The sequence below is a fragment of the Fulmarus glacialis genome, unplaced genomic scaffold, assembly GCF_000690835.1.
Source record: "Fulmarus glacialis isolate BGI_N327 unplaced genomic scaffold, ASM69083v1 scaffold4426, whole genome shotgun sequence".
NCBI lineage: Eukaryota > Metazoa > Chordata > Aves > Procellariiformes > Procellariidae > Fulmarus > Fulmarus glacialis.
Window position 1 is genome coordinate 53,285 of NW_009216077.1, and position 12,984 is coordinate 66,268.

The following is a 12,984-nucleotide window of genomic DNA, read 5'->3' on the forward strand; positions in this document are numbered from 1 at the left end:
TTTTATTTATAGGCAGTTGCTGGTTATTTTGATATAATTTTTGAGAAGAACTGTCACAACAAGGTGAGTATTTGGGGTTATGCATTTTAAAAATGTCTTTGAGAGATAAGGGTGGTTTTGTACTTTATTCTGCCTCAAGGTGTTTGGCAGCGAGTCTATTTTGCTGTAGCAAACACTTCATGTGCATGTGTGTTTGGTAATTGATTGATGTAGTGTGATATCAAAAATGTTGTTCTTAATCAAACTCTTGAACTCTTCCATTGCAGGTCTTGTTTTCAACTGGTCCCCAGTGTACCAAAACACACTGGAAACAGACAGTTTTTCTCCTGGAGAAACCAATTCCTGTAGAAGCAGGTATATTTAAATTCAGTTGTGGTGCAAGAATGGTTGTGTTAAACTACTGTTATCACTAAATTTAAATCTTAAAGACTTTAAGAATGACATAAGTGTTAAAAAGAATTAGTAAATAAATCAGCTGCTGTTAAAGAAATTTTTTTGTCTAAGCAAAGCACTGGGAAATATCTATCTAGATTCTACAAAACTCATGTAAAAATACATATAAATGTCTGCATATGTATATGTAAGTGGGCACATGCCTTATACTTACTTAGCTCCGTAATTTTGATGAGAAAACTTGTGAATCAAAACATTTCTGAGGCAAAAAAATGAAAGACCAGAACATTGCTATTAACGTTCTATTAACATTACTAATGTTCTTAACTATCATATTTGTCAAGTGATTGCACAGGATTTTTTGTAGCACTCCTGAACTATGCTGTATTTGTTAAATGAATCATGAATATATGCCTGGGTGTTGTACCTGGCACTGTGGGATTACTCTGTAAATTGAAAACAGTTGCAAAGAACTCACAGCCATGAACTTGATCCATTGAAGTATGGCAGTTGTTGTTTTGATACACTGTAAATTTTTGTAGAATGGATAAGTACCGTAATATGGTTCACCTTGGATTTGATGCAAGTAAAAGGGCTTTTGTTGTCATCAGGGATAACCCAAAATTCAGATGATAAATTGTTGAAGTAAGGTTTCGAAGACTGAAGTGATGCTTGTTAGTGGGTTTAATTAGTTCTATGTGGTAAGTCTTGAAAATACATTTCTATGCAAGTAGTCAAATATTCCTTGCTTTATAGACACAGAAATATGTCCGTGACCATCACAGGATAGTCGTGGAAGAGGATGGACATACAACAGGGCAAGAATTACAAGTCTTGCCCTCTTATTCCTGTAGAACTGCACTTTTTTTCAGCCTCTCCTAATCTTTTTATAATCAAAGGAAATAAAGTAGTTGTATTTTTAATGCTGTTTTATTATTTTTTATTTTTGTCCACTTAACCACTAGATATTTACTGACCACTGTTGAACTCTAATGGTTGAACCCAATGGTGAATTAGTCGTCTTTGAGGGCCATTTTTCTTTACAGACTAGCAGGTCCAAGGGAGGAACCTTGGAATTGGGCTCGTTTCTGCTGGTCTGTTAATAAACTCATGGTAATACATGGCCCCAACCTGAACAGTTTATAAATAGACCAGACATATGGGGGGAAAGCGTACAAAGGCTTATGGGGGTGCTGCAAAAGAAACTGAGGTCAAGAGGCTTAGAGATGCTATAGAGAAGTATGGATGTAGAGGGAATATTGTCTCTCTTAACGGATCTAATTATGAATGTCAATGGTGAAAGCAGCATCTGTGCTCAATTAAACCGCTTTTGCAGTTGCCTCTTCCACCTATCAGCCGTGACAACTTTTTACCAGGAGCTCCTTTCCTAAAGGCACTATGGTCTATGTTATCTGACAACTCATTTCTCTCTTTCATGCTTTGACTTTATATTCTTAAATAATTTTTATATATTTGCATATTCTTAGGTCCTGTCACTTCTTGGGATGCACATATACATTGGTACATTTGTACTTGGCTTGTGTTCTGTTCAGTTTCTCTTTCTAGACAAGGCTGGCTAAGGTCTCCTTGCTGCGACTCATTAAATCTCAGTGTCATAGAGTGTGAAGTGAAAATTTCTTAAGTGCAATGACATTTGTTAGAATATGCACACTATTTAATATTACATAGATCATTTGACATTTACCAAATGTCTGAAATTACTGGGAGGTGTGCCTGGCTCTAGAATTCTAGTCTAGGTGCGGTGACTTTCTGAAGACAACTGCAGAAACAGTGTACTTTGAAGCAGTGAACAGACCTAGTTGACCTTCAAGGTCACTTTTGCCGCAAGTCTTTCCTTTCTCTTTATGAGCTCATACTGCTTAAAATTATTCCCGTAACAAATCTTGTTGCAGCTAGGCTTCTCTTTTCTTTCTACCTGTCTCCTTCTCTTCGCAATTATTTATTTAAGTTCCCCTTTCCCATCCTTTTATGCATTCTGTCTGGTTTTATATCTTATATAAAATTACCACTTCAGTCTAAGATTGTCTACCTGTTATTTCTAGTGTTAGAGAAGGTTCTGAGAGAAACTCTTGATGTAATTTCCTTTTCCTTTGTAATCCCAGTGTTAATTTCTGTGGGATATTTGTTTTTCATGGATGACATAAGCGGATCAGGGCAGAAGGTGTTTTCTGATACTTACATAGGAATGTTGCTTAATTTAGGTCATTTTTTTGAAAGACCGTTGTCTCTGATTCTTTTCCTTCACTGTTCCAAAAATCTTTTTTACTCAAGACATGTTACTGTAAGTACAGATTTCTCTGTCTTCCTTTTTTATATTGTTTTTTTTCCTTTGTAAAAATAGTGATTTGAATATTTATCTTGGTAATTTGTGGTTAACCATATTCTTTGATTTCTTTAGTCTTTCGCTTTCCATTTTACCAGCTAAACAGACTGCTCAAACTTCTTTTGCAGTACATGTAAAGTTGCATTTCCAGCTGTTTCTTGTCACTTGTTAATGACTTATGCTTGTTACCATTTTACCATGCGTTGTGTCTGCCTGGCATGTTGAACTGAACTCCACTCCAAGTGTACTTAGCTTTTGGGGAAATTTTTTTGTCTTCAAATGGATTTTTCTCAATGCAAGTTAACTGAAGAAAAAAGTAACTGTATTAGATAAAACACATTTGCATCATTTGAAGGCTTCAGCCTTTATTTCCATTCCGGTGTTTACCAATATTCATCAATCCTCTGTATAAATTCTTAGAATAAGAAATGTATATATGGCACTGGGAGACACAAGGAAGAAGACCCGCTTGTGACTAAATCTATTGTTAGAGTACTAAATATTGGAAAATAAATAAAAATAATATGATTTGAGTCTTGCAATAATCTGACCAGTGTACCCATGGTGGCATTTATTTTCAGTATTTTAATAGGTTGTGAAAGAGGAATTTGGTGGTATAAAATGCATTTAAAATGTTTTCCTGGTTTTTGAAAGCATCTTTCAGACAGGGTGGTCGGGGGTTTTTTCCCCCCCACCAGTGAAGAAAAATGGTTCCCTCAGATTTCTAATTCTGAGTAAAATAGTAAGGCTGACTTAAAGTCTCGATCGGATGCTTTATAGCTTCTGGGGATATGCCGGAAGTGGTTATAAAGCAGTGGTTGTATTTGGATTTGCTCTGTAAAAGAGGTTGAGCTTACAGGTATCTGGACCTGTTGGGTATTTAACAGGAAAAGACTGCTTTATGCCACGGCAAAATTGTTTTGTCTGCAATGTGAACTAGCTAATTTTCTCAGCAGTTTGCTGCCAGGTTATTTGTTGTAAAAATAGATCTATTTTCTCAGCCATAAAAAAGACTGAACATTTTGATCTCTAATGATAACAGAATCAAGGCATTACAAGCCAAAGGATGGGGCTTGCAACTAATCCTCCCTCCTTTGCTGTTCCTGCCGCAGCCTGTGCCGGGTGTCTGTTGCAGTGTTTGCAAATTCTCTGAGGTGAAATGGGAGAGCTTTAATCTGGGTCCAAAGATCTGGAGAGTGAGGCAACAAAAGTTACACCTAATTAATACTTCTGATTTGCCACTGAATTTCAGCTTGATACCTAACTACTAGATAGCTTTGTATGTAGCTTTAATGGATCATTTCTGTTGATTTGGTTTAGATTTAATGTGTGAGTGGGGCATAGTCTCTTACTGCTCATGTATTCTGAAAAGCTAGTTTTCCTCCTCACAGACTGTGACGAGAGACTTGAAGCTGATGAGTAGCGTCAGCATGTTGGATGTGCTTTAACTGCTTAGCGTGCAGTAAAATGAAAGAAACTGGAGAAAGAAGCCAGATGATATTTTATTGCCAGAAAAACTGTGTTTTTCTCAGTCAAAAGGCTATTGTATTGTGGACTCCCTACAGAGGGCAAGGCTTCACTTAGCATCCCTTTTAATAGCTTGAAAATGTGTTTATTTTGAAAATTGAAATTGAGATTATTAATGGTCCAAACATGAGTCTCTTCCTTTCATTGAAATATTCCTGCTAAGTTTCATAAGCAAAAAATTATATAGAGTATCATTCTCATTTGGTTGTCTCAAGCATTTATGAAATAAATAAAATGCTTACAAAAATTATTTTAAAGGACCCACAGAATCTTTTCAGTAACAGCGCATTAAGTTAAAACCCAGATCTGTATGCAAGCAAATTCTATTAGAAATAAAACAGCATATTGTAGGCATTTTGTGTTCTTGATATTGCCTTGCAGTGGAAATAAAACCTTGATTTGTTTTTCTATGGTGCTTAAAAGGGGCTAGCACAGCAAAACTGCAGTAGAACTCACATGAGTAAGCCCTTGTGAAATCCTTGATTATCTTTAGTCTCCGTAATTGGGTAGCTGTTTGTAAATTTACAAACTGAAAAATGTTAATTTGTCTACCTAGAGAGTTTTGTTAAAAATAGGGAAACAACACTAGCACAATTAATCTGTTTGAATGTTTTGATCTTATACTGACATACTTCAATATTGTGCATCCCAGTTGGATAATTTGGTTCCTAATTGAGATTTTAGTGTCTGTTTTGCCTGTCTACAGCTGCAACATGGTGTCTATAGAATGCTGTCACTTGTTTACTTACAAGTGGTATCTCCAAAAATGATGCTCGCTTTTAAAATGTAGTCATTGTTAAAACTTGAATTTTGAGGTCAGACTAAATCTTGCATGTCTTATGCTGTATCTTTTGAAATCTGCTGTTTACTTTTCAGAAACATCTGTAAGTGTGTATTTCAGGCACTAAATTGAGAGAATCTCTTCCCATGGCTGTTTTATCTTGTTGGAAGATAATAGAAGTTCTGTATCTAGACAGGCAAACTTGGATGGATTTCTTGTGCCATTCTGTGTGGCCCCCCTTGCAAGTTCTGCGACTGCAAGGGTATACGGCTCGTACAGCAACAACAGTCTCGTTTTCTTGGAATTTCATCACAAATGTTGAGAGAGAAAGATTGGGACAAGGCTATACAGTTTAGGATCTCTGCTACAAAAAGTAGTGAATTAAGACTAGTTCTACGTGAGTGGGTTTGGCTACTGCAGCTATACGTTTTGGAGGACCATGTATTTGGCCTTCACGGTTCCCTGCGGCAACTATTTCTGGTACGCGAGCTATCTTGGGAATCTCGGTCACCTGCAGTGTGTGCGCCTTATCTTAGGCAGCCATGCAAGGCTGTTTTGCCTTACTCAACTGTGTAGACTTCTTTGCAGCAGCCTAGTTCATAGTTTGTCTTGGGGAGTTGAAACATGCCAATTTGGTACAAAAACTCTTCAGAGAATATACTCAGGGCATGGAAGGAAAAGACCAAACCTCAACATAGTTTCAGAAGAGGGCGAACAGTGGTGTAACAGAAAGGAGTTGGCAAAGAGCTGCTTGGTTTATACAAGTAGCCAGTCGGTGGAAGAAGGGTGTCACAGATCAGCTGGAGAACACCGAAGGGCAGTGATTACTGCTCAGTACAGAAACTGCCCACTGGATCTCACTGGGGTGGGGATTCAGCCAAATGGGAAGGTGGCAGTTGGTGTACAGCTGCAGGTGCCTGCAGTTTAAGGAGATGAATGGGAGGATTAAGGATTAGTTACTGAGTTTACGGGAAATGCTCTTGGTCCCACCACAAATGATTTCTGTCTTTCATTGTTCTTTTTCGTTTTCAGAAGATAGATGGTATGTGGAAACTACTTTCTAGCCAACTCTTCCGGAGTCATGCTTTTGAGACTTGCTTTTTTTCAGTTGCATGCTAGACCTCAGTGTTGCGTAAGATAGTGGGTCCAGTTATTCTAAACTAGAGTGGAAAATTAGGTAACATTTAAGTTGTCAGTCTCAAACGAGGACAACCTTATCGTGAGGAGCGGTGTCAGAGCTTACTGTTGTGTAACTGTGAAGGCACGTATGACGACCACGTAGAAGCTTGTGGTTCTTACAGTGTAGGGGATTTGTAAAGATATTTCTCATCAGCAGTTCGGTAGTTAAGGTGTCTTTAGCCCAAATCCAGTGCAGTTTTCTAGCAGCTCTCTTTGAAACAATTCCAGTGAGATCTTTCGTAAGGTTCTTAAATTTTAATGGCTTCAGAATAAAGAATGCTCTGAGTACCATGTTCTTACTTGTCTCAGGAAGTTCTTCCACAGGAAGGAAAGAAGGAAACCTGAAAGACCTTGATTGCTGGCTACCTTCGGTAATGCTTTCAATCTTTTTCATAATCAAAGAGGGAGGGGGCACCAAGTTGTATTGAAAGGCAGGGTAGTTCTTCACATTACAAGTTCATTGCCATGGATCATTTTGAGCTTTAAGTAGATGTTACGGCTATGTATGCAGGAGACTGCATGGAATCTTTAGGTTCAGTCAAATCCTTTCAGGTGAATCCAGTTATAGACTGAAAAAATATGATTTGTTGGGCCTAAACACTCTTAGTGATAGGGCTTTTGCACTGAGAAGTATCTTAGCTCACAGACTGCAGCTTGCCCGATGTGTGATTGTATTCCACAAACATAAGTGAAAGATGTAATTGCTTACAGTTTTACTGGTGGTAAAACCAAAATAAACTATTTTGAGTGTTCAGAGCACACGCAGAGGGTGTACTGTGAGCACGTAATCAGAGGTGTATTATTTGGCAGTGGGTCAGTATGGATGTAGAGATGCATTTTTTCCTGTGCTAGCAAGCTTGTGCAGCGCTTCTGCTGAATTCTTTTGTTTTTTTTCTTTTTGGGGACAAATTTCAGGACTCCCCAAGGGATAATAAAAATGCAGGAAGGGGATCATAATGGATTCAGTTTTGTCCTAATCAAACTGCAGTGGCACTGTGTGGTTTACTTGCATTCAACTGAGCGTGATAAGAGCAAGGTGATGCAGCTGAGTCCCAGAGACAGCTTCCTCCAGGCAGCTCGCAGGACAGCACAATGGTGAAAAAACATCAGTCATTTTCTATCTACATGACATTGATTAATTGTTCAGAACTGCCTTTCTGTTACTTGGTTGCACTGCTGTTGTTTGCTTCGGCCTTCAGAAAAGACTGTTTAGAAAGGCGGATTTAATGCGGTTACTGCATAAGAAATAGCTGAGAAAAATTGAATGCTTCATTTCATTAACTGCCTTTACAAACAGAGTCTGAGGGTTCTGTTCTATGAAGTCAGCTATAATTTATGAAATTATATTTGGATTTTTATTTCATTTATTGTATTGCTTTGTATTAATGTTTTAAATTGTAAGATTGAAGTATGGATTAATTTAAATAGTGGAATTTTAGTTCTCAGAGGCTCTTTAGTCTTAGTGAATGTTTTAAAAGTTGTTATTATAGGATGTTAAAATATATCAAATAATTCATTTTGTAGCAGTTCTGAAAATCTGTATGTTCAAACTAGGTTAAATTTCCTAGCTGGAAAGAAGCTGTAATGCCCTTTTTTCTTTACCTTGTCCTTCTACCTGGCGAATCTGTCTCTGTTTAAATAATCTGTGAAACCATTTTCACAGTTCTTTGCAAATCGCATTGTATTATGTCAATCATTTGTGTCCTAATAATAAAGCTGCACAGGAATTGAAGTGGAATCTCCAACTAACTGTTAAATTATCAAAGAATACTTTTTTTGATCTTTTGTACAGTATTGGTACACAGTCATTCTTGTTGAAAAGCTTTCTTTGATGTTTATACTACAGCCTTCGACAAAATGTCCTGCATTTATTATTTATAATGTGGGTCTTGTGTCAGTTTACTGTTTGTGGATGCCACTGAGAATTGTGCCAAATGGAGAATTCTAAAATGATTACTGAATTTGAAACCGGCTTAGTTTTCAAATTGCTATTTGTTTTCGTTTTTGCAATAAGAATATTGAAAATTTCAGCTTTTTAACAGAACATAAACAATAGCCTTTAAAATCACAGTAAGTAATGAACAGCTGGGAAATACTTTGGATCCAGTGAGGTAGAAAAGTAGTAAGAGTGGATGTGGCTGGTGTAACAGTGGATGTGGCTGGTGTGAGGTATGAAGATGAATGGGGCAAGGGAAGCCTAATGGAAGAGTAGCAGAGAACTTGCTGCTGTAGATCGAGATCATGCCCTCCTATAATGTGTTTAGTAGAATCATCTGCTTAGATGTGGTTCCTGTGGTTTTAAAATGATGGTATGAAGTGGCTCAGCAATGGGCTTCCTAAATATTTACAAATACAACTTAAATTGCAGGTCCTATTAAGGACTGAAAATAAATTGAGATTAGTTTTTTCTAGTAACTGCAAGCAGCAATCTTCACAAAAGCATAGTGAAATTAAGAGATACCTGCTCAGTAAGCTCATTAAAAATAAGACTAAAAAGCCTATATAGGTAATATTTCCTTGCAATATGAAGCAACATCTGTATTTGTGGATTTTTTTTTTTTCTTCAAATACTAGAATATTCACTGAGTGTGTAGTTTCCTAAAGAAAAAAAGAATGCAATGTATATGTTGGTCATCAAGCCAGAGCCAGGCTGTAGGAACAGAATTTGTCATTCCAGAGCTTTTGCAATGGCATGTAAGTTGCATGAAAGTTTGACCTTTTGAGTATCTGAGTGAAGGCCACCAAAGAAGATACCCTGATTCTTGTAGTCCCCCAATGTGTTACACAAGGTGATGGTCCTCCAACTTCAAAATTAGTCTCTTGCTGGGGCATGTCATTTCAGATACCTTATTTGAAAATGTTAATGCTGTTGGCTCAAAATCTTGTTTTATTTCTTCTAACATAAATATGGTGTTATTTAAAAACTTCACACATTGTCAGATTTAAAATATAAAAATCCATTCTGCCTCTCTGCAGTCCAGGCCGTTGAATTTCACTTGTTTGTAAATAAATAAAATATAAAATACTAACCTGAAGGTATTTGGGTTCAGCTTCTGGATTGTATCCTGAGCTCTTTTCGAAAGTATGGTTTAGTTATTTTTGTATGTGGCAAGTCTGAAATCATTGCTGTGGTAATCTGAGTTTGAAGCAATCTGTGATGCACAATGTACTGTAAGTATTTAGGTAGTTCAAAAACCATACAAATCTAGTCATTTCTACTTAAAGGGATGTTGACTTCAGGCTTTTAGTCTCGACGCCAAAATCGGGAAGCCATTCTTCACACATACGTTCTTGAAATTGCCATGTAAATAAATATTTCAAACACTGAAATGTTGAAAAAGTAATCCTTTCATACATACGTAACATTAATACATTCAGTCATGTGTGTCTATATCAAGAAAGAAATTTGCATTTGCAAATAAGTTTGCTGCAGTTTGCTTCCATTTCTTTACCTCTTGATTGTTTTTCTCCTTCCATGAAACTAAAGACTTGAAGCTAAAATTTTCAAGTACTAGATTTACAGCCACACTAAAGTTTTTGAAATTTATTAACTTCTCTCCGGTATTTAGTGGGGACGATGTAGCCCAAATGTCAGTTGTATATGGTTTAGGGAAATATATGACACTCTACCCCATACCTTTGCTCTGCAGAGATCTGAGGCTTTTCTTTTTGTTACCCCCTGCTTCCCGTCAGGCACGCAAGTCTGGAGGAATCTTACGGCACTGCCCAGGGAACATGGAATTTGCTGGCTTTTTGTTGGGGCGTAGGATGGGGGTTGGGGGAAGCAGGTGAAAGCTAATAAGACAACTAAACTTTCTTTAATGTCCTCCTGTACCTCCTTCTCAGTAAATTTGTGCTTAATACTCAAAAATATGAATATTGTTAATTAAAGTAGCTCCTTAAGTAGCTGGAAATCAAGAACCATGTTGAAAGCTTGGTGTCTCAAAACTGCTTTTTAAAATAAAGCTTTCAAATAAGCAAATAGTAAACCCTATGACTAGTTGGAATTGGCTATGGGTTTCAGTTTCTGTGACTTTTACATGATGGATACAAACTTGTAAGTCTTGTCCTAAATTTATATAGTATGAATCAGTTCCCAGAGCTCCTAATATCTGTAGATCTATTTTTCTGCTATCTTCTTATTATAAAGATCTTAGATGCGGGGAAAAAAGAAGTTAAGAACAGCTGTGCCTACAGAGAAATGGGTTTATTGTCCCTTCGTTTAGTCCTGTATAAAGTTTCAGAAGGTTGCATAGCTATAAAGGCTTTTCACATCTTACCCGTTGAGTATGTTCGCATGACGATAAAATGGACTGATAGATCATGAAATCGGACTTCCATATCCACATCTCCTATCTTGTGCGTGAAAAGTAAAACAGCTCTTCTTAGAGAGTATACACAAGTTTTTAAGCCAGCACAGCAGGTTTAATTTTTCTTCTCATTTGTTTTAGAATCTGAAAGTGCTTTTAGAAGCTAGAACAGACCTTTGAATTATGTAAAGAATAAATGTGGAAGAACTTGATGTGCTGTGGAACTGTAGCTGCTGTTGGGATGGAACCAGCCTTGATCAGCGCGGGCTAGGACAAAATGTTAAACAGAAGCATCAAGGCCTGGAATTTTTCTAGAACAAAAGCTTTTACTTAAATTTAGTAACACCAAAAGTGAGAGTTGTGCCTCTCTAGATGTCGCTCAGCTCTTTCCTTCTGCATCAAAGCGTTCTCTCTGGTTTTAGCTGAAGCACATACATGCCAAGTGTTATGGTCAAGAAAGCCTGACAGTTTGTACAACAAAACTTGCTATTAATAATGTATAATGCCGTGAAGATTTCTGTGTTAATCTTTCCTGCCAGATAAAAACATTACCTAATTAGAGCTTAAATGAAATGCAGTGGAAATACAAACCACATGGCATATGCATTAGGAAGTGGAATAGGTTTTTGTGGTTACTTGGTTTTACTCAAAGTTGATAGTAGTGATGCATTTAAATTAGAGAGCTCAGCAAAGAAATAATGCAATATTAAATTTTGTGGGCTAGCAATTTTGCTTTTTTATACTGTTTTATTTCTGCTAATAATTTGCTTACTTCATGGATGGAAATCTATGTTCAAGAATTTAAAGATGTTATATATCATTTCATGAGAAAACAAGTTGATATTTGAAGTTCAGGGGTGGGGGGGAATAGTACAGTGGCACTTAGTACCTGTCCAGCTGAGACTTGTACGTGCCTGGAAATGCTAGGTAGTGATGTGCAGATCCAACTCAACCAGCATTGTGGTTTAACCCGGCAGGCAGCTAAACACCACTCACCCCCCCGCAGTGGGATGGGGAGAGAAACAGAAGGGTAAAAGTGAGAAAACTGATGGGCTGAGATAAAGACAATTTAATAGGACAGAAAAGGAAGGGAAAATAATAATAATGATAAAAGAATATACAAAACAAGTCATGCACAATGCAGTTGCTCACCACCTGCTGACCAATGCCCAACCAGTTCCCGAGCAGCGGCTGCACCCCTGCAGCCCGGCCAACTCCCCCCAGTTTTTTTGTTCAGCATGGCATCATATGGTATGCAATATCCCTTTGGCCAGTTTGGGTCAGCAGTCCTGGCTGTGACCCCTCCCAGCTTCTTGTGCATCTCCAGCCTACTCGCTGGCGGGGCAGTATGAGAAGCTGAAAAGTCCTTGACTTAGTGTAAGCACTGCTGAGCAACAACTAAAACATCAGTGTGTTATCAACATTATTCTCATCCAAAATCCAAACCACAGCACTATACCAGCTACTAGGAAGAAAATTAACTCTATCCCCGCCGAAACCAGGACAACCAGATACAAAGAGGTTAATGTATCCAAGGAATACAGTGTTTTTCCCCAATCACAGGTAAAATAATTGGCGTATCAGCTCTTTGGGTGGGTTGTCAGGGAAGTAAACCATCAGACATAACTCAGCACCTCACCAGGTGTAACTACAGATAGTTTGACTTACATTTGTTGTCAAGACCGTTGTTTAGAGCTTTGAAAACATAAAGGAAACCTTTGTAGACTTGTTGAATTCTGATTAATTGGGAACAGCTTTTCATGCAACATAAGGGTGTGTAATGCATCTTTGCTGTTAGTGTGCATGATTCAGTAATGTAAGCATAGTAATTTCCTTTTTACTTTTGCAGGAGAGGCCCTGAGAGGAAAGATAACAGTCCGCAAAAACAGAAAGGATCCACGGTCCCTCTTTATAACCCTTTCAGTGAAGGACACACAGCAGACCTACAGCCTTCAGTGAAAATTCTGTGCATATAACTTTGGGAAATGTTAAATTGAAATGTTAGATTTAACTGTTGATAACTGTTTCTAAATATCCAAAAATGGTGAACTCTTGGATTTGTGTGTGTATATGCACACACAAGAATATGAAAAGTTTACCTAGAATTGAGAGAGTACTGTTTGGATGCTTTGAGATATGGAGACTGATGACAGAATCAGATTCTGCTGTGTTTCACGTGATGTGGGGAAGGCAAGAACAATGGTTTTGGGTTATGTAGACTGCTAGGTGAGAAAAATCAGATTAAAGTCTTGCTGTGAGGAACAATAAATATGATCTGTCAATATTGTTTTATTCTCCAACTGGCAAAATCCTTGTGCAATTTTTTTTAGGAAAGAAGAAGCTATATCATGTGCCAGTGCACCTCAAGAGTAGCTGGAAAATCCCAGTGGGAATAAGCTTGGAATTCCAACTGCAGGATTGCAGCAGCAGCAAAGATTTTATTTTTATTA

General features: G+C 37.6%; 1 protein-coding gene across 1 annotated transcript in view; it reads left to right on the forward strand.

Moving 5' to 3' along the window:
* The window catches only part of PRMT3 (protein arginine methyltransferase 3), a gene marked incomplete at its 5' end in the record, with an annotated part of 65,648 nt that extends 53,155 nt beyond the window's left edge, over positions 1-12,493 (forward strand). The window contains 3 exons of the mRNA XM_009579149.1: positions 13-63; positions 267-354; positions 12,384-12,493. Coding sequence (XP_009577444.1) covers positions 13-63; positions 267-354; positions 12,384-12,493 — 249 coding nt within the window. The remainder of the gene's footprint in view (positions 1-12; positions 64-266; positions 355-12,383) is intronic.
* Positions 12,494-12,984: the final 491 nt, after the last annotated feature.